The sequence below is a fragment of the Salmo trutta genome, chromosome 27 (assembly GCF_901001165.1).
Source record: "Salmo trutta chromosome 27, fSalTru1.1, whole genome shotgun sequence".
Classification (NCBI taxonomy): domain Eukaryota; kingdom Metazoa; phylum Chordata; class Actinopteri; order Salmoniformes; family Salmonidae; genus Salmo; species Salmo trutta.
The window spans coordinates 41,258,439-41,281,067 of NC_042983.1; the positions used below are offsets into that span (position 1 = coordinate 41,258,439).

At 43.9% G+C, this 22,629-nt stretch overlaps 1 protein-coding gene across 1 annotated transcript in view; it reads left to right on the top strand.

The window, feature by feature from the left end:
* The window catches only part of fras1 (Fraser extracellular matrix complex subunit 1), a 306,477-nt gene that overhangs the window by 155,452 nt on the left and 128,396 nt on the right, over nucleotides 1–22,629 (top strand). The window contains exons 14-19 of the mRNA XM_029718140.1: nucleotides 4,144–4,287; nucleotides 5,452–5,592; nucleotides 5,910–6,050; nucleotides 6,478–6,657; nucleotides 17,098–17,265; nucleotides 18,549–18,692. Of these exons, the coding sequence (XP_029574000.1) occupies nucleotides 4,144–4,287; nucleotides 5,452–5,592; nucleotides 5,910–6,050; nucleotides 6,478–6,657; nucleotides 17,098–17,265; nucleotides 18,549–18,692 (918 nt within the window). The remainder of the gene's footprint in view (nucleotides 1–4,143; nucleotides 4,288–5,451; nucleotides 5,593–5,909; nucleotides 6,051–6,477; nucleotides 6,658–17,097; nucleotides 17,266–18,548; nucleotides 18,693–22,629) is intronic.

A 22,629-nucleotide genomic window follows, 5' to 3' on the forward strand; every position in this document is an offset into this window, starting at 1 on the left:
TAGTCCCGACACAAATCTAGGGTTGCTAGAGATGCTGCAAATGTCGGAGAGACGGACAGCAAGGTTTACACAAATCTCCGCTGTTGAAAACAAAATGTTAGTCTAAAGGAAATGTGACGAAATTTTTATATATTTTTTTAATAGTAGAGATCAAGTGTATAAATTGCCTGGCTGGGCTGATGAGACAGTGGATTGTGCAGTGAGATGGAACAGAGTAAATAGGCATTTTAACATCATAGATTTAGCCGGTTGGCAACTTGTGGAATAGACACCGGCTGGAATGCGGTTTTAACCAATCAGCGTTCAGGATTAGACCCACCCGTTGTATAAAACAGAGTAACATTACTGTATGTTGTGATCATCCCCAGAGACACTGACAGAGGAACTGTCAGGAGAGATTTTATGTCTGTGACTGTGCATTAATCCACACCCAATTGAGCTTCCCTCGTGTGGCTTTACAGGGTTTCGGTATCCTCCGCAAGAATTACTGGAGCTGATAACTTCATACGAGACGAACAGAGAATCATTTGCTTGTCTGTGATATACAGTAACCTTATTCAGAAAAAAAACTGTTTTGTTATGTTGTCTGACTATATTCTACAATCTCATTTTTGTTGAATATTTAAAAAAAATCATATTCTGTCTTTGGCATTGACCTCTCAGAGGGAGAGAGAGAGAGAGAGAGAGAGAGAGAGAGAGAGAGAGAGAGAGAGAGAGAGAGAGAGAGAGGGAGCGAGAGAGAGACGGGGTGAGAGAGAGAGACGGCGAGACGGAGAGATGGAGACAGAGGGAGAGAGAGACTTTATTGTAGTCCCACTCCTAGTAGACTCCATTCTAGAAGAAATGGAATAGTCTAAATGGAAAACAGAGGAATTACCTAGCCATTCAACATTTGGAAAGATAATTTTGAAAGAAGTCCTTACTTTTCTCCACCAAAAATATACAAGGAAAACTCAGCACCCTACAACACAAAATTGAAAAAAGAAACAGAACCCAATCAACTACCACATTACACTAGGCTGAACTTTGGAAGAAAATACAATGCCTTAAACCTGGAAAGGCATGTGGCCCTGACAGCATCAGGAATGAAATGCTGAAACACAGTAGTAATGAGCTGCAGGCTGCCTTATTAAAACTATTCAACCTGGTTCTGGAGAGTGGCTGCTTCCCTGATATTTGGAGCCAGTGGCTCACAACCCCCATGTATAAAAAGGTGACAAATGAGACACTAATAACTATAGGAGAATATGTGTCACTAGTAATATGGGGAAACTGTTATGCTGTATTCTCAATGACTGAATACAGACCTTCCTCACACAATGTAACGCTCCCAGCAGTCTTTCTACCCAAACACAGAGCAACAGATACACATCCACACACTACACAAACTAATAAACCAGCATGTTCATCAGAAGCAGAGGAAAGCTATTTGCATGTTTTGTTGATTTGAAGAATGCTTTTGATTCCATATGGCATGATGGATTATATTACAAAACCCTCCAAAGCGGCGTTGGGGGTAAAGTATATTAAAAAAAAAGAGTAGTACAAAAATGTAACATCATAAAATCTATTTACTCGAACAACACTTGTAGTATTAGACTGAACAATATATGTTGTTGTTGTTGTTGTTGTTGCATAAGGGCAAGGGGTGAGACAAGGGTTCACATGTCACCGTTGACAGACTCTCCAACAGAAACAAACTTTTCAACAGAGATCCCGACGTCACACTGAGCGTAAATATATATATATATTGATTGCAATTGTTCCCAAATGAGTGAGCGTTAATGTGCAAAGGATTAGCATTTCAATTGTTATAATTATCAACTCTGTAGTGCCTTCTCAGCTGACCCCCCCCCCCCCCCCCCCCCACTCCCCTTTTGTCTAACAAGCCGCCATGCCGGTTTAGCCCACTAGGGCACATTCTCCTATCATTTCCGTGCAAACATATCTACTGTTTGTTATATTTCTGTGAATTACTTAGTTAGTAAATAATGTACAATTGATGTATTGATGACTCATAGTGAAGACTGGGTTCGTGCAGATAACCAACAATTTACGACGTTTGGAATGAGACTAACGTGAGGTAAATAATAATTCATTAATTCGAAGACTAATTGATCAGATATTAAAACATCTGAAAGTTATATTAGGAAAATTATAACTTTGTAATCTGAATATTTTCCTTGGTGCCCCAACTTCCTAGTTAATTACAGTTACATGATTAATCAGTTTAATCACATAATAATAATTACAGAAAGTTATTTGATAAATAGGTCTTCAGTTTTAATGATGCCAAAGACGACACACCTTATTGGGGTGAGACAAGGGTTCAGTTTAAGTCCAAGGTCTGTTCAACATCAATAGAGAGAAAGGCAGAGCAAATCTAGCAGTTTCACAGTCTGGAGTAAATCTTGGATCTTTGAGTTACATTTGGTAAACCGTTGACGCCTTATTGGTAAACCGTTGGCACCTTATCGGTAAACCGTTGACGCCTTATCGGTAAACCGTAGGCACCTTATCGGTAAACCGTTGACGCCTTATCGGTAAACCGTAGGCACCTTATCGGTAAACCGTTGACGCCTTATCGGTAAACCGTAGGCACCTTATCGGTAAACCGTTTCCACCTTATCGGTAAACGGTTGGCACCTTATCGGTAAACCATTGCCGCCTTATCGGTAAACCGTTGGCACCTTATCGGTAAACCGTTGCCGCCTTATCGGTAAACCGTTGCCACCTTATCGGTAAACCGTTGGCACCTTATTGGTAAATGGTTGACGCCTTATCGGTAAACCGTTGACGCCTTATCGGTAAACGGTTGGCACCTTATCGGTAAACCGTTGCCACCTTATCGGTAAACGGTTGGCACCTTATCGGTAAACCGTTGCCACCTTATCGGTAAACCGTTGGCACCTTATCGGTAAATGGTTGATGCCTTATCGGTAAACCGTTTCCACCTTATCGGTAAACCGTTGGCACCTTATCGGTAAACCGTTGGCGCCTTATCGGTAAACCGTTGCCGCCTTATTGGTAAACCGTTGACGCCTTATCGGTAAACCGTTGACGCCTTATCGGTAAACCGTTGACGCCTCCCCCCTGTCTTTTTCGTTATGTGTCGGACCCCAGTAAGATTAGCTGTTCTCATTTGCTAATTGGGATCCTCAGTATTTTACAGTATTTAACCAGACTCTCCTCTATCCACACTGTTTCTCTCTCTCTCTCTCTCTCTCTCTCTCTCTCTCTCTCTCTCTCTCTCTCTCTCTATCTCTCTCTCTCTCTCTCTCTCTGTCTCTCTCTCTTTCTCTCTCTCTCTCTCTCTCTCTCTCTCTCTCTCTCTCTCTCTCTGTCTCTCTCTCTCTCATTTGGTCCCCAGAGCCCTCACTCCTTCACCCTGTTTAAATAGTCTCCTTGTGAGCTTTACTGGCCCTCATTAAAACTACTGCACTTCTGTCAATTTAATTCAATTCAAAGGGGCTTTATTGGCATGGGAGACATCTGTATCACTCCCAGTGAGTCCCAGTGGGACCAACAGAGCATCAGAGACTTAAATACCTTTCAAAACACACAGTCACACACTCTTTCACCAAGTCAGTATCACAGTGAATATTTGAAGTTGTCTTGACAATACTGCTTTGGTTGCTGTTTCCCTTCTTGGTCTGCTTCTCCATCCAAACAGAGGTGCTGAATGTGGATATCTCAACAGAGCTATGGTCAAGTGTGAATTTGGAATTCGCCAGCAGTGCATATTCTCTTCCATATTAATTTTCCCTTCTCTCTCTCTCTCTCTCTCTCTCTCTCTCTCTCTCTCTCTCTCTCTCTCTCGCTCCCTGTCTCTCTCTCTCTCTCTCTCTCTCTCTCCTCTCTCTCTCTCTCTCATCCTCTCTCTCTCGCTCTCTCTCTCTCATTCTCTCTCTCATCCTCTCTCTCTCTCTCTCTCTCTCTCTCTCATTCTCTCTGTCTCTCTCTCTCTCTCTGTCGCTCTCTCTTTCCCCTCCCCCTCTCATTCTCTCCCTCTCTCTCTCTCCCCTCCCTACCCCCTGACTCTCTCTCCCTCTTCCCCCTCTCTTTCTCTCTCTTTCTCTCCCTCTCTTTCCCTTTATTTCCCTTTCTCGCTGTGTCTCTTCCCCACTTCTCTCCCTCCCTCAGGTTGCCATGCATCCTGTTCAGTGTGTGTGGGGCCGAGCCAGCAGGAGTGTGTGTTGTGTTCTGACCCGTCCCACCTGCTCAGAGATGGACTCTGTGTCCCAGACTGTGGATCAGGCTTCTACATCCAACAAGGCACCTGTTATGGTGAGCATGAACCTATAGTTAGAATAACAAACAAAGTTTCAATATCTTCTGTGGTGAGTTGACCAGCGGCCATATTGAGTTATTTGAATTTGGTGGAAACAAAATTCTAATATCTCAGTGGAAGTTATCCTAGCTAGCACATTGGGTTCCTTGGAAGTAGTGGGAAAGTACATTTCTGGGAACGAAGCCATACGTTTCCTGACCGGTAAAGCTGAACGTTTTTTAAATGTTCTGAGAACAGAAGTGAAAACGTAGCTTGATCTGGGAATGTTCATTTTTAGGTTGAGAACGTTTTACTATGGTTCCATGGAGGTTCTGAGAACGTTTTACTGTGGTTCCAGGGAGGTTCTGAGAACGTTTTAATGTGGTTCCAGGGAGGTTCTGAGAACGTTTTAATGTGGTTCCAGGGAGGTTCTGAGAACATTTTACTGTGGTTCCAGGGAGGTTCTGAGAACGTTTTACTGTGGTTCCAGGGAGGTTCTGAGAATGTTTTACTATGGTTCCAGGGAGGTTCTGAGAACGTTTTACTGTGGTTCCAGGGAGGTTCTGAGAACGTTTTACTGTGGTTCCAGGGAGGTTCTGAGAACGTTTTACTATGGTTCCAGGGAGGTTCTGAGAACGTTTTACTATGGTTCCCTGAAAGTTTTCCTGGGAGGTTTTATTAACGTTCTGAGAATGGAAATTATTGGTTATTGAAGGTTATTTATTTTATTTTGCTCCTTTGCACCCCATTATCTCTATTTCTACTTTGCACTTTCTTCTACTACAAATCTACCATTCCAGTGTTTTACTTGCTATATTGTATTTACTTTGCCACCATGGACTTTTTTGCCTTTACCTCCCTTATCTCACCTCATTTGCTCACATTGTATATAGACTTATTTTTCTACTGTATTATTGACTGTATATTTGTTTTACTCCATGTGTAACTCTGTGTTGTTGTATGTTGTCGAACTGCTTTGCTTTATTCTTGGCCAGGTCGCAGTTGTAAATGAGAACTTGTTCTCAACTTGCCTACATGGTTAAATAAAGGTGAAATAAAAATAAAATAAAATATTAAATAATGTTCTGAGAACATGTTTGAATAAGGTACGTTTGTGGGTACATTTTTTATATGTTAAAATCAAAATTGTGTCTGACTGTTTGTGTGTGCCATTCCCACAGCGTGCGACTCATCCTGCATTACCTGTTACCCTGACAACCCCAACTGCATGAGCTGCTCCCCGGGCTCTGCTATGCATCATGGGAAATGTATTTCCCACTGTCCGGATCAGCATTACCTTGACAGTCATGGCCACTGCAGAGGTAAGCACATCCTCACAGAGTTTACGTTAAATAAATAAATATTAAAAACATTTATTAGATAGTCAATTGCAGACAAGGTCCAACCAAAACTTGCCTTCCACTTTTAACAAAATTGGAGGGGTACGGGGTGGGGAGGGTTAGGGTTAATTGCCTTGCTCAGATTTTACTGCCGATCGTAACTCTATTAACCAATAGGCTACCTCACTGATACTATATGTGTTCACTATGTGTATTAGTGCTGGGCTGGACCAAAACCTGCACAAACTGTAAACTCCTAACAGGCTCCTACAGTGTGATTGACCTCTGACCTCTCTCAGCCTGTCACAGCTTCTGCTGGTCCTGCTCCGGCGCCGCTGTGTCCCAGTGTACCGTCTGTACCCAGGGACTGTCCTTACACCAGGGCCAGTGTCTGGAGGCCTGCGGACAGGGGCTGTACCATCAGGATGGGACGTGCCTCAGTAAGTGACTGGGTTAAGGGTTAGAGGAAAAAGGTGAACTGGATCATCAGGATGGGACGTGCCTCAGTAAGTGACTGGGTTAAGGGTTAGAGGAAAAAGGTGAACTGGACCATCAGGATGGGACGTGTCTCAGTAAGTGACTGGGTTAAGGGTTAGAGGAAAAAGGTGAACTGGACCATCAGGATGGGACTAGTTTAGCATTTTTAACTTTTCTGCCTATAGAGCGTTATATAGATAGTTATATATATATATATAAATCCCAGTTTTATAGCTGGGTTTCATTATGTCTGTATAGGGCTGCTTTTCATTTCTCCATTCAAGTATGTACATACACCTGCCCATTCCTGCCACTCATCCTGTAGGACATGTGTGAGTGCGTATTTTTACATTTTCTAAGTCTGACTTAGTTTGTTCTCTCTCCTGTCAGACTGCCACCCATCCTGTAGGACATGTGTGGGTCCCCTGTCCTCTGATTGTCTGAGGTGTCTGAAACCAGAGGAGGCCCTGCAGCCACTGACCAGTCCCCCTCACACACCACTACCCCATGGAGTGTGTGTGGCCGAATGCCCTGCTACATTCTACCTGGACGCACAACACACATGCAGAGGCAAGTAGACAGTGGTGGGGGGGGGGTTGGGAGTGGAAGGTTTGTGTGTGTGTGTGTGTGTGCGTGCGTGCGTGTGTGTGCGTATGTGTGCGTGTGCGTGTGTATGTGTGCATGTGTGCGTGTGTGTGCGTGCGTATGTGTGCGTTTGTGCGTGTGTGTGTGTGTTTGTGCGTATGTGTGTGTGTGTGCGTGTGTGTGTGTTTCTGCGTGTGTGCGTATGTGTGTGTGTGCGTGTGTGTGTGTGTGCGTGCGTGTATGTGTGTGTGCGTGTGTGTGTGTGTGTGTGCGTGCGTGCGTGCGTGTGCGTGCGTATGTGTGTATGTGTGTGTGTGTGTGTGTGTGCGTAGGGGGGAATAGCTGTGTTAGAACATAGCAGCAGCATTTCCTCTTTGGGTGGCAGGGGGAAGGTTCACATACTATCAACATTAAACCTACTATACAAGATGTAACATACAGCGCCTTGGGAAAGTATTCAGACCCCTTCACTTTTTCCACATTTTGTTATGTTACAGCCTTATTCTAAAATGTAGAAAATACTTTTTTTTAAATCATCAATCTATACACAATACCCCATAATGATAAAGCGAAAACAGGTTTTAAAATAATATACAAATAAAATAGCAGACCTTTTTGTTATGAGTCTCGAAATTGAGCTGAAATTGAACATGTATCCTGTTTCCATTGATCATCCTTGAGATGTCTTAACAACTTAATTGGAGTCCACCTGTGGTAAATTCAATTGATTGGACATGATTTGGAAAGGCACACACCTGTCTATATAAGGTCCTACAGTTGACAGTGCATGTCAGAGCAAAAACCAAGTCGTGAGGTCGAAGGAATTGAGAGCTCCCAGACAGGATTGTGACGAGCCACAGATCTGGGGAAGGGTACCAAAAAAGTCTGCAGCATTGAAGCTCCCCAAGAACACAGTGGCCTCCATCATTCTTAAATGGAAGCTGTTTGGAAGACTCTTCTTAGAGCTGGCAGCCCGGCCAAACTGAGCAATCGGGGGAGAAGGGCCTTGGTCAGGGAGGTGACCAAGAACCCGATGGTCACTCTGACAGAGCTCCAGAGTTCCTCTGTGGAGATGGTAGAACCTTTCAGAAGGACAACCATCTCTGCAGCACTCTACCAATTAGTGGATTATGGTAGAGTGGCCAGACGGAAGCCACTCCAAAGTAAAAGGCACATGACAGCTGATTTGAAGTTCGGCAAAAGCCACCAAAAGGCACTCAGACCATGAGAAACAAGATTCTCTGGTCTGATTAAACCAAGACAGAACACTTTGGCCATAATGTCAAGCGTCACGTCTGGAAGAAACCTGGCACCATCCCTACAGTGAAGCATGGTGGTGGCAGCATAATTCTGTGGGGATGTTTTTCAGTGGCAAGGACTGGGAGACTAGTCAGGATCGAGGCAAAGATGAACGGAGCAAAGTACAGAGAGATCCTTGATGAAAACCTGCTCCAGAGTGCTCAGGAACTCCGACTGGGGTGAAGTTTCACCTTCCAACAGGACAACAACCCTAAGCACACAGCCAAGACAACGCAGGAGTGGCTTCAGGACAAGTCTCTGAATGTCCATGAGTGGCCCAGCCAGAGCCCAGCCTTGAACCCGATCTAACATCTCTGGAGAGACCTGAAAATAGCTGTGCAGCGACGCTCCCCATCCAACCTGACAGAGCTTTAGGGTATCTGCAGAGAAAAATAGGAGAAACTCCCCAAATACAGGTGTGCCAAGCTTGTAGCATCATACCCAAGAAGACTCAAGGCTGTAATCACTGCCAAAGGTGCTTCAACAAAGTACTGAGTAAAGTGTCTGAATACTTAATGTAAATGTGATTTTTCAGTTTTTTATTTTGTATAAATTAGTGAACATTTCTAAAATGTGTTTTTTGCTTTGTCATTATGGGGTATTGTGATGTCATCATGGGGTATTGTGATGTCATTATGGGGTATTGTGATGTCATTATGGGGTATTGTGATGTCATTATGGGGTATTGTGATGTCATTATGGGGTATTGTGTGTAGATTGATGAGGGGGAAAAAACAAAATGTGGAGAAAATCAAGTGGTCAGCTCTCAACAGCTGGGCAAGTCAGTTAAGAACAAATTCTTATTTACAATGACGGCCTACCGGGGAACAGTGGGTTAACTGCCTTGTTCAGGGGCAGAACGACAGATTGTTACCTTGTCAGCTCGAGGATTCGATCCAGCAACCTTTCAGTTACTGGTCCAACTCTCTAACCAGTAGGGTACCTGCCACACCCTATATAGTGCACTGCCCATTGGGCTCTGGTCACAAGTAGTACCCTATATAGTGTACTGCGTAAGTAGTACCCTATATAGGGAATAGTGTGCCATTTGGGATATAGCCTATACCACTTCCACTACCAAACACATGAACCACAAACACAGCTAGCTATTATGGTAATTATAGAGTCAACTGAGGAATGAGTCGTTTCCTTTCGCAGTTTACAGAACTTTACTGGCTTTACGGTGGAGGTAAATACTGTCTGTGGTTTATTGAATTGTTGACTTAATTCCTTTTTGGTTTTAAATCTCTGCCGGCGTGTTGTGCAGAAGGTAGAAGGAATGTGTCACAGAGATGGAAATTCAATCAGTCTAAAAATATTTTGAGCTACAAAACCCGTTTAAGAAATGACTTAAGAGTTCATCCTAATACAAATACCTCAGTATTATGTTTATCCTGGATTTTTTAAAATAATAATATATATTTTTATATATAATTGAACTTTTATTTACCTGGATAAGGAGTCTTCTCTGGATAGAAAATACATGAACTGGCCTCGCGAGTGGAGCAGCAGTCTAAGGCACTGTGTTGCGGCGTCACTACAGACCGTGGTTCGATCCCAGGCTGTGTCACAACAGGCCGTGACCGGGAGTCCGATAGGGCGGCGCACAATTGGTCCAGCGTCGTCCGGGCTAGGGGAGAGTTTGGCCGGGGGAGCTTCACTTGGCTCGTCACACTCTAGCGACTCCTGTACGGCTGGCCGGGCGCCTGCAGGGTGACTTCCGTCGCCAGTTGAACGGTATTTCCTCCGACACGTTTGTGCAGCTGGTTAAGCAAACTGGTGTTAACAAGCGTGGCTTGGTGGGTCATGTTCTGTAAGACGCTCAACTTTCGCTTCTCCTGACCCTGTTAGGGAGTTGCAATGATGAGACAAGATTGTAATCACGAAATTGGGGAGAAAAAGGGGTAAAAAATACCCCAGAATTGAATAAATAAATACATGAACTGTCTCAGACAGTTAGATGTCTGTCTGCAGGGTGTGTGTCTGTCTGCAGGGGGTGTGTCTGCAGGGGGTGTGTGTCTGCAGGGGGTGTGTGTCTGCAGGGTGTGTGTGTCTGCAGGGGTGTGTCTGCAGGGTGTGTGTGTCTGCAGGGTGTGTGTGTCTGCAGGGTGTGTGTGTCTGCAGGGTGTGTGTCTGCAGGGTGTGTGTGTCTGCAGGGTGTGTGTGTCTGCAGTGTGTGTGTGTCTGTCTGCAGGGTGTGTGTGTGTGTCTGCAGGGTGTGTGTCTGCAGGGTGTGTGTGTCTGCAGTGTGTGTGTGTCTGTCTGCAGGGTGTGTGTGTCTGCAGGGTGTGTGTCTGCAGGGTGTGTGTCTGTCTGCAGGGTGTGTGTGTCTGCAAGGTGTGTGTGTGTCTGCAGGGTGTGTGTCTGCAGGGTGTGTGTGTCTGCAGTGTGTGTGTCTGCAGTGTGTGTGTGTCTGTCTGCAGGGTGTGTGTCTGCAGGGTGTGTGTCTGCAGGGTGTGTGTGTGTCTGTCTGCAGGGTGTGTGTGTCTGTCTGCAGGGTGTGTGTCTGCAGGGTGTGTGTCTGCAGGGTGTGTGTCTGCAGGGTGTGTGTGTGTCTGTCTGCAGGGTGTGTGTGTGTATGCAGTGTGTGTGTGTGTCTGTCTGCAGGGTGTGTCTGCAGTGTGTGTGTCTGCAGGGGGTGTGTGTGTGTCTGTCTGCAGGGTGTGTGTGTGTCTGCAGTGTGTGTGTCTGCAGGGTGTGTGTCTGCAGTGTGTGTGTGCGTTGTGGGAGAAATTCTAAAGAAGAGAGAGACTGTAGATTCTTCTAACAACAACTTTGTTATCAGATTTTGCTAAAAAAAATGAAGCGGTCAACCGTTACTAAGAATAGGTCAGAATTAAAAGCTCCACGAACAGTTGGGTCTCAGCTTTTTATAGAAAAAGTACCACCTCTTTTGTCTACGTGGCAGTTCAGCAGACGTGTGGGAACAGGAGCAGAGTATAGTGTAAAAAGGGATTGGTTTTGTCTGTGCAGATTGAGATAGCCCTGTGTGTTGGCTCAGCCGTATAACTGCGTTTTGTCACAGTTCACACTATAATGTGCTCCTTCCTGCAAGGTCCCACACAGCTGACTTCCTGCAGATAGTAAATCCACAGGATGTCCTCGCATGCTGCGGTCGCACCTAAATGGATCTTAGCTACACGCCAAGTTTTATGAATAAATCACACAAAGACAAGTTTGTATCAGGTTATAAAAAACACGAGTATATGACAAGAGACTATTCTTTAAGCAGTAAAACACGGGATAGCAGGAATAATTATGACATTTTCCACGACAGTATCAAAAATAAAAGTATAAATCATTTCAATTCCCTTATTAGGCAAACACACACCACACCACACCACACACCACACCACAAACACACACCACACCATACACCACACCACACCACACACCACACCACAACACACACCACACCACACCACACAACACATCAAACACACACCACATCAAACACACACCACACCACACACCACATCAAACACACACCACACCACACCACAACACACCACACCACAACACACCACACACCACACCACACCACACAACACATCAAACACACACCACATCAAACACACACCACACCACACCACACCACAACACACACCACATCACACCACACAACACATCAAACACACACCACACCACACCACACCACAACACACACCACACCACACCACACAACACATCAAACACACACCACACCACACACCACACCACACCACACACCACACCACATCAAACACACACCACACCACACACCACACCACAACACACACCACACCACACCACACACCACACACCACACCACAACACAACACACACCACACACCACATCACACCACAACACACACCACACACCACACCACACACCACACCACAACACCACACACCACACCACAAACACACACCACATCAAACACACACCACACGCCACACCACACCACACACCCCACCACAACACCACACACCACACCACACCACACACACCACACCACAACACCACACACACCACACCACAACACCACACCACACCACACACACACACACAACACACACACATCACACCACACACCACACCACACCACACCACAACACACACCACATCAAACACACACCACACCACACACCACACACCACACCACACACCACACCACACACCACACCACAAACACACACCACATCAAACACACACCACACCACACACCACACCACACACCACACCACAACACACACCACACAACACACCACACACCACACCACACCACACACCACACCACAACACACACCACACAACACACCACACCACACACCACACCACACAACACACCACACCACAACACACACCACACCACACACCACACTACACCACACACCACAAACACACACCACAACACACACCACACCACAACACACACCACACCACAACACCACACACACCACACCACACACCACACCACACCACACCACAAACACACACCACATCAAACACACACCACACCACAACACACCACACCACATCACAAACACACACACACAACACACACCACACCACACACCACACACCACACCACACCACACCACAAACACACACCACATCAAACACACACCACACACCACAACACACCACACCACACCACAACACACACCACACCACACACCACACACCACACCACAACACACACCACAACACACCACACCACACACCACACCACACCACAACACACACCACACCACACACAACACACCACAACACACACCACCACACACCACACCACACACACCACAACACACACCACTCCACAACACACCACACACCACACCACAACACACCACAACACACCACAACACCACACACACCACACCACACACCACACCACAACACCACACCACACACCACACCACATCAAACACACACCACACCACAAACACACACCACACCACACACCACACCACACCACACCACACACCACACCACACACCACACCACACCACACCACAACACCACACACCACAAACAGACACCACACCACAAACACACACCACACCACACACTACACCACACCACACACCACAAACACACACCACACCACATCAAACACACACCACACCACAACACACCACAACACCACACCACACCACACCACACCACACACCACAAACACACACCACACCACATCAAAAACACACCACACCACAGAGAGAGAGAGAAGTGGGGTAGAGATCGGGTGTCTTTAGGAGGAAATTCCAGCCTGTAGTTCAGTCTGTTCCATTGTCAACACGCTCCTGTGTGTGTAGACAGAGATACCCAGTGTTGAGGGCATTGGTATCAACTCAGTGTTCCTGCTGTGTTTAATATAGACTGTTATATTTAGCTCTCATTTCATCCTCATCAGTTGACTGATTCAGACCTGGGACACCACATCTAGCCAATCAGGGACATGACTCAATCAATTAACTGAAATACTAGGTACAAATTAAATCAGCGGTACAATTGATTCTCCAGGACAGGAGTGGAAATAGTCCTGCGCCCCGATACACAATACATCACCCCTTTTAGATTCAGGACCTGTTACAACACAACAGGGAAGATGAAATGACCTGAAACACGCTGTTTGAGTTCTGATGCATCCACAGCCCAGGTGATGTAGTGTTATACTGTATGTATCCAGGTGATGTAGTGTTATACTGTATGTATCCAGGTGATGTAGTGTTATACTGTATGTATCCAGGTGATGTAGTGTTATACTGTATGTATCCAGGTGATGTAGTGTTATACTGTATGTATCCAGGTGATGTAGTGTTATACTGTATGTATCCAGGTGATATAGTGTTATACTGTATGTATCCAGGTGATGTAGTGTTATACTGTATGTATCCAGGTGATGTAGTGTTATACTGTATGTATCCAGGTGATGTAGTGTTATACTGTATGTATCCAGGTGATGTAGTGTTATACTGTATGTATCCAGGTGATGTAGTGTTATACTGTATGTATCCAGGTGATGTAGTGTTATACTGTATGTATCCAGGTGATATAGTGTTATACTGTATGTATCCAGGTGATGTAGTGTTATACTGTATGTATCCAGGTGATGTAGTGTTATACTGTATGTATCCAGGTGATGTAGTGTTATACTGTATATATCCAGGTGATGTAGTGTTATACTGTATGTATCCAGGTGATATAGTGTTATACTGTATGTATCCAGGTGATGTAGTGTTATACTGTATATATCCAGGTGATGTAGTGTTATGCTGTATGTATCCAGGTGATATAGTGTTATACTGTATGTATCCAGGTGATGTAGTGTTATACTGTATGTATCCAGGTGATGTAGTGTTATGCTGTATGTATCCAGGTGATGTAGTGTTATGCTGTATGTATCCAGGTGATGTAGTGTTATGCTGTATGTATCCAGGTGATGTAGTGTTATACTGTATATATCCAGGTGATGTAGTGTTATACTGTATGTATCCAGGTGATGTAGTGTTATACTGTATGTATCCAGGTGATGCAGTGTTATACTGTATGTATCCAGGTGATGTAGTGTTATACTGTATGTATCCAGGTGATGTAGTGTTATACTGTATGTATCCAGGTGATGTAGTGTTATACTGTATGTATCCAGGTGATGTAGTGTTATACTGTATGTATCCAGGTGATGTAGTGTTATACTGTATGTATCTTGCTAACGTTACAGAGTCAATGGGGAAAGGAGAAGGACTTTGGCAGGCAGGCAGTCAGTCAGGCAGGTAGGTAGGTAGGTAGGCAGGCAGTCAGTAAGGCAGGTAGGTAGGCATGCAGTCAGTAAGGCAGGTAGATAGGCAGGCAGGCAGGCAGGCAGGCAGGCAGGCAGGCAGGCAGGCAGGCAGGCAGGCAGGCAGGCAGGCAGGCAGGCAGGTAGGTAGGCAGGCAGTCAGGCAGGCAGGCAGGTAGGAAGGCAAGCAGGCAGGCAGTCAGGGATATTAAAACGAATTGCTGTCAAGCTTCCTTCAGCTGCCAGGAGAGGAGTGACTGCCTACCTACCTACCTACCTGCCTGACTGCCTGCCTGCCTGCCTGCCTGCCAAAGTCCTCCTTTCCCCATTGACTCTGTAACGGCTGGTGCCTATCTGTCTTTTCCTCCTCTCCTGGCAGCTGAAGGAAGCTTGACAGCAGTTGTTTTTAATATCCCTCCAGCTCTGTGGAAGGAGATGGTAAACTCAATTACTGAAATAGATAGTGTTATTCAGTCGACTGACAGCTTAAGTTGACTAAATAGACAAAGAGAGCGAGGGTGAGGTTTGGAGAGGCTGTCTTTCTCGATGCCACGGTCTGTGAGTGATTTTTCTAGGTTTACATTTTGACATGAGAGGTCCCTATGCTGGGGTCTGTAACCTACTGTACACACACACACACACACACACACACACACACACACACACACACACACACACACACACACACACACACACACACACACACACACACACTCCTCTCTGGCTGTCAGCTGTAAACTCAGGAGAGGTAGAGACAGGCTGTCTGACAGACTCTCTCATGGGTGTGACACAGAGAGACATACACAGAGAGACATACACAGAGAGACATACACAGAGAGACATACTGTACACAGAGAGACATACACAGAGAGACATACTATACACAGAGAGACATACACAGAGAGACATACACAGAGAGACATACTATACACAGAGAGACATACACAGAGAGACATACTATACACAGAGAGACATACACAGGGAGACATATACAGGGAGACATACTGTACACAGGGAGACATACACAGAGAGACATATACAGGGAGACATACTCAGAGAGACATACACAGAGAGACATACACAGAGAGACATACACAGAGAGACATATACAGGGAGACATACTCAGAGAGACATACACAGAGAGACATACACAGAGAGACATACACAGAGAGACATACTATACACAGAGAGACATACACAGAGATACATACTGTACACAGAGAGACATACACAGAGAGACATACACAGAGAGACATACACAGAGAGACATACACAGGGAGACATATACAGGGAGACATATACAGGGACACATATTCAGGGAAAACATGGTTTGTGTCCGAATGTATATATATATTTTTCAAATACAACACGAAAATAAAAAAACAAAAACAAAATGCCTATATAAGGATATACAGTACGAGGTTATACAGTACGAGGCTATACAGTACGAGGCTATACAGTACGAGGCTATACAGTACGAGGCTAACCAGTACGAGGCTATACAGTACGAGGCTTTCCAGTACAAGGCTATACAGTACGAGGTTATACAGTACGAGGCTATACAGTACGAGGTTATACAGTACGAGGCTATATAGTGCGAGGCTATACAGTACGAGGCTTTCCAGTACAAGGCTATACAGTACGAGGTTATACAGTACGAGGTTATACAGTACGAGGCTATATAGTACGAGGCTATACAGTACGAGGTTGTTCAGTATGAGGCTTTCCAGTACGAATCTATACAGTACGAGGTTGTACAGTACGAGGCTATACAGTACGAGGTTGTACAGTACGAGGTTGTACAGTACGAGGCTTTCCAGTACGAGGCTGTACAGTACGAGGCTATACAGTACGCGGCTTTCCAGTAAGAGGCTATATAGTATGAGGGTATACAGTTTTTTGCAGCAATTAAATCTACATGAACTTTTAACAAGGCACACCTGTTAATTGAAATGCATTCCAAGTGACTACCTCATGAAGCTGGTTGAGAGAATTCCAAGAATGTGCAAAGCTGTCATCAGGCATAGGGTGGTTACTTTGAACAATCTCAAATATAAAATATATTTTGATTTGTTTAACACTTTTTTTGTTACTACATGATTTCATATGTGTTATTTCATAGTTATGATATCTTCACTATTATTCTGCAATTTAGAAAACAGTAAAAATAAAGAAAAAAATGTTGAATGAGTAGGTGTGTCCAAACTTTTGACTGGTACTGTACATTATCCCAAAATGGTGTCAGTTTGTCACAAGACCACAGCATATGTAATAGGCTGTCTGTATATTCAAGGAGACTTGTAATGCTGTATCAGTGGGCTTATGTTTCATGCTAAATGGACAATATCACACACCTAAATCCACCTCTTTTCTCTCTCTTGGTCCATTTCAGAATGCCACACTTCCTGTTTACAGTGCACAGGAGGAAGTAGTCAGAACTGTACTTCCTGTGGCCCGCCCTATGTCCTCCAGGAAGGCCAGTGCGTCCCCAGATGTCACCCAGGACACACCGTCCAGGACAACACTTGCCAAGGTAAGGAGACCTTTTTCTAGACACACACACACACACACACGTGCACACACACACACACATGCACACACACGCGCCTCACTTTTACTATTGTCTGCATACCATTACCTGGGCAACCAATACTGTCCACCCCACACATGAACTTACACACAGGAGACCCACGTTTCAAACCCAGTCACTTAAAGAAGCAAATGAGAGGAAAAGGAACCAGTCTTAAATTATCATTTGAATACAAAAACAGTGTGTAATTCCCTATTTGTTAGGACTCTTTGAAGATCCCGTTTTTACCCATCGAGGGATTCAAAAATGGACAACCTAGTGCTTTTTAGCTGTTGAAGAAACAGTCGTAGTTTGCTATTGTAGCGCTTAGCACGGAAAAGCTATGCCAGTTGTCGATACGATTTATTCCTTCAATAACGAATATCAAAAAGACATTCAACGGGCATTTCCCAGAGGCTGAATAAAAGTAATGGAGGGAAACATGACCGTTCTCCACATTGGTGAGAGAATACATTTTCAGTAACTGTGGACAGTCCTTCGGCAGTTCAGACGTTTTCTGGGCAATGCTTCTCCTTTTTAGAAGAATCTGATGTACTTAAAGTAAGGACGACATGCTATTCCCTATATAGTGCACTACTTTTGACCAGAGCGATATGGGGCTGAATAGAGTGTCATTTGGGACACAGATGTAATCACAGCCTGAGGCTGTAACAGCTTTCTCCTAAGACTCTTCAATTTAATTAAATTAACAGAAGGCTGCAATGTGGAGTCACTTGAATCTGCTATCCATTAGCAAAGCCTTGTTTGTCATCTCAAACCTAATTTGACCCTCCTGTGAACTGTCTTATATCTGCTTAATTTCTCTGCTGTCTGTCCTCTACTGGTGGGAAGGTTTATTGTCTCTTGTTTTGCACAATAATAATTTTGGGGAAATTTGAAGGAAATTATTGTATCTACTTTTGCCTGGTTTTCTAAGCAACCAACTGTCTAGACACAAACCACCTGGTTTTCGAATGGTTTCTGAGGTTGTAGGAATGATACCAGCAGATACTGGAGGGATCCTCAAAGAGGGACCAGAATGGTGCTCCTCCATTCACATGAGAATCCCTGAGGTCATAGCTCAACTGCCATCCACTACTGCTGTGCCCTTGAGCAAGGCACTTAAAATACAAAATACAATCAATACAGTCATATCCATTGACGTTTGGATGATGATACACTACTGTATTATTAACCTATACCCCCCCCTCACCCCTTACACTCTACCCCCCCCCCCCCCCCCCCAGGTTGCCACCCATCCTGCCAGGAGTGTTCAGGTACGTCCCAGGCTGACTGTGTGTCCTGCCCCCCCCTGGCAAACTTCAACAACGGCTACTGCAGGACTAGCTGTCCAGATGGACTGTTCTTACACCCCCAAGGATTCTGCCAGGGTGAGTAGTACGCGTATTAAGGGTGGGTTAGTGTGTGTGTGTGTGTGTGTGTGTGTGTGTGTGTGTGTGTGTGTGTGTGTGTGTGTGTGTGTGTGTGTGTGTGTGTGTGTGTTGATACTGTATCAATCATTGTCTGAGGGAGTTTGGATTTTACGGAGAACTTGAATATTTGATGATCAAAGTTATTTTAATGTTTATTTTAAAGTTAACATTGTAACGATCGTCGTTGTAATGATGGTCGGACCAAGATGCAGTGTGGGGTAGGTTAACTTCTATGGGCTACGTGGGATGCTAGCATCCCACCTGCGGGACACAGCCAGTGAAATATCAGGGCAGCAAATTCAAAAACAACAAAATGTCATAATTCAACTTTCTCAAACATACAACTATTTTACACCATTTTAAAGATACACTGCACCTTCATGTAAACCACATTGTCCGATTTCAAAAAGGCTTTACAGCGAAAGCAAAACACAGCCTTGTAGGGCTCAACGGCAACAATACAAAAAAACAAGATCCCACAAACAACAGGTGGGAAAAGGCTGCCTAAATATGATCCCCAATCAGAGACAACGATAGACAGCCGCCTCTGATTGGGAACCATACCAGGCCAACATAGAAATACAAAAAACTAGAGTACCCACCCTAGTCACACCCTGACCTAACCAACATAGAGAATAAAAAGGTTCTCTAAGGTCAGGGCGTGACAAACATAGACAATATTCATGTTCCCTTGTCATTCTTTTGGTAAAGAAAGTCAACTATACTAAACAAAAAAATATTAACGCAACATGCAATAATTTCTAAAGTTTTACTGAGTTACAGATAATAGAAGGAAATCAGTCAATTGAAATATATTCATTAGGCCCTAATCTATGGATTTCACATGGCTGGGCAGGGGCGCAGCCATGGGTGGGCCTGGGAGGACATAGGCCCACCCACTTGGCAACCAGGCCCACCCACTGGGGAGCCAGGTCCAGCCAATCAGAATTAGTTTTTCTCTACAGACGATCCCACAGGTGACGAAGCCGGATGTGGAGGTCCTGGACTAGCACGGTTAGATTATCTTGGCAAATGAGAAATGCTCACTAACAGGGATGTAAACAAAAATGTGAGAGAATTAAGCTTTTTGTGTATATTTTTTATTCTGTATACGTTATACCCAGATGAATTGTCAAAAAAATGTTTAAACTTATCACCGTCTCTCCTGATTGTTTTGAAAATGAGTCCCGTCTGAACTTCTCGGTACAGAAACAATCTCCCGTTAGGAACCGAACACTTTCCATATGTGTGCATGAGGGCATGTGTGTGTCTGTGCGTAGATATGTGAGCAACAAAAAAAACACAGATTTTAATTACGTTTTATGATTATGGTCCCGCTGTTTTCCTACTGACATGAAATTGAAACAGTTGAGTTATCCCTCCTCTCATCTCTCTCTGTTCTCCTCCACTCATCCAAACTGTGTTCAATAAAAGATGCCTGCTGGCATTTCTAGGGCACGGAGAGACTGCGTTCATCTTTTCTGCATGGCCAGACCAGGGGCCAGACACTCATATCAGCACCCTCCCTGCTGACATATAACTTTCCCACAACTCTCTCTCTATTTATCTACATTCACTCTTTCCCCCCCCCTCTCTCTTTCTCTGTCTCTGTCTTTCTCTCTTGCTCTCACTCTCTGTCTCTGTCTCTCTCTCTATCTCTCTCTCTCTCTCTCTCTCTCGCTCTCACTCTCTGTCTCTGTCTCTCTCACTCTCTCTCTATTTATCTACATTCACTCTTCCCCCCCTCTCTCTCTCTCTCTCTCTCTATCTCTTTCTCGGTCTCTGTCTTTCTCTCTCTCTCTCTCTCTCTCTCTCTCTCTCTCTCTCTCTCTCTCTCTCTCTTTCTCTGTCTCTGTCTTTCTCTCTTGCTCTCACTCTGTCTCTGTCTCTCTCTCTATCTCTCTCTATCTCTTTCTCTGTCACTGTCTTTTGCTCTCACTCTCTGTCTCTTCCTCTCTCGCTCTCACTCTCTGTCTCTTTCTCTCTCTCTCTCTCTCTCTCTCTCTCTCTCTCTCTCTCTCTCTCCCTGTGAGGGATACTGTGAGATTTCAAGATTTAGGTCATTTTTGTCAGATGAACCATCTAGGTAAAGTGGCAAAGAGTCATTTCATTATTGAACAGAGTCATTTTATTATTGAACAGAGCCATTTTATTATTGAACAGAGACGTTTTATTATTGAACAGAGCCGTTTTCTTATTGAACAGAGCCGTTTTATTATTGAACAGAGCCGTTTTATTATTGAACAGAGCCGTTTTATTATTGAACAGAGCCGTTTTCTTATTGAACAGAGCCGTTTTATTATTGAACAGAGCCGTTTTATTATTGAACAGAGCCTTTTTATTATTGAACAGAGCTGTTTTATTATTGAACAGAGCCATTTTCTTATTGAACAGAGCCGTTTTATTATTGAACAGAGCCGTTTTATTATTGAACAGAGCCGTTTTATTATTGAACAGAGCCGTTTTATTATTGAACAGAGCCATTTTATTATTGAACAGAGCCATTTTATTATTGAACAGAGCCGTTTTATTATTGAACAGAGCCGTTTTATTATTGAACAGAGCCGTTTTATTATTGAACAGAGCCGTTTTATTATTGAACAGAGCCGTTTTCTTATTGAACAGAGCCGTTTTCTTATTGAACAGAGCCGTTTTATTATTGAACAGAGCCGTTTTATTATTGAACCGAGCCGTTTTATTATTGAACAGAGCCGTTTTATTATTGAACAGAGCCATTTTATTATTGAACAGAGCCGTTTTCTTATTGAACAGAGCCGTTTTATTATTGAACAGAGCCGTTTTATTATTGAACAGAGCCATTTTCTTATTGAACAGAGCCGTTTTATTATTGAACAGAGCCGTTTTATTATTGAACAGAGCCGTTTTCTTATTGAACAGAGCCGTTTCTTATTGAACAGAGCCGTTTTATTATTGAACAGAGCCGTTTTATTATTGAACCGAGCCGTTTTATTATTGAACAGAGCCGTTTTATTATAGAACAGAGCCATTTTATTATTGAACAGAGCCGTTTTATTATTGAACAGAGCCGTTTTATTATTGAACAGAGCCGTTTTATTATTGAACAGAGCCATTTTCTTATTGAACAGAGCCATTTATTATTGAACAGAGCCGTTTTATTATTGAACAGAGCCGTTTTATTATTGAACAGAGCCATTTTCTTATTGAACAGAGCCGTTTTATTATTGAACAGAGCCATTTTCTTATTGAACAGAGCCGTTTTATTATTGAACAGAGCCGTTTTCTTATTGAACAGAGCCGTTTTATTATTGAACAGAGCCGTTTTATTATTGAACAGAGCCGTTTTCTTATTGAACAGAGCCATTTTCTTATTGAACAGAGCCGTTTTATTATTGAACAGAGCCGTTTTATTATTGAACAGAGCCGTTTTATTATTGAACAGAGCCGTTTTCTTATTGAACAGAGCCGTTTTCTTATTGAACAGAGCCGTTTTATTATTGAACAGAGCCGTTTTATTATTGAACAGAGCCGTTTTATTATTGAACAGAGCCGTTTTATTATTGAACAGAGCCGTTTTATTATTGAACAGAGCCGTTTTATTATTGAACAGAGCCTATCTGCGGGGGTTTCCATCTTCTACATCTATCTGCATTGTGAAAGGTGCTTTTCTGAGTTATAATATACAGTTTCTTGTTGCCTCTGGGAACAGAAATGCCCTTTGTCTTAATGCTACTCACACTGTAATGGAAATATGAATTCTATAGACAACCATACATGTGGCCTATTAGCGAAAAAATGAATTGGCATCCTTCCTTCTAGTAGCTTTATAATCTAGACGCTTTATGGAAGGATATAGTTTAAGAGCATTTGACCTGAAAAGACAAACCTACACACTAGGCATCTTAATTATGTTGTT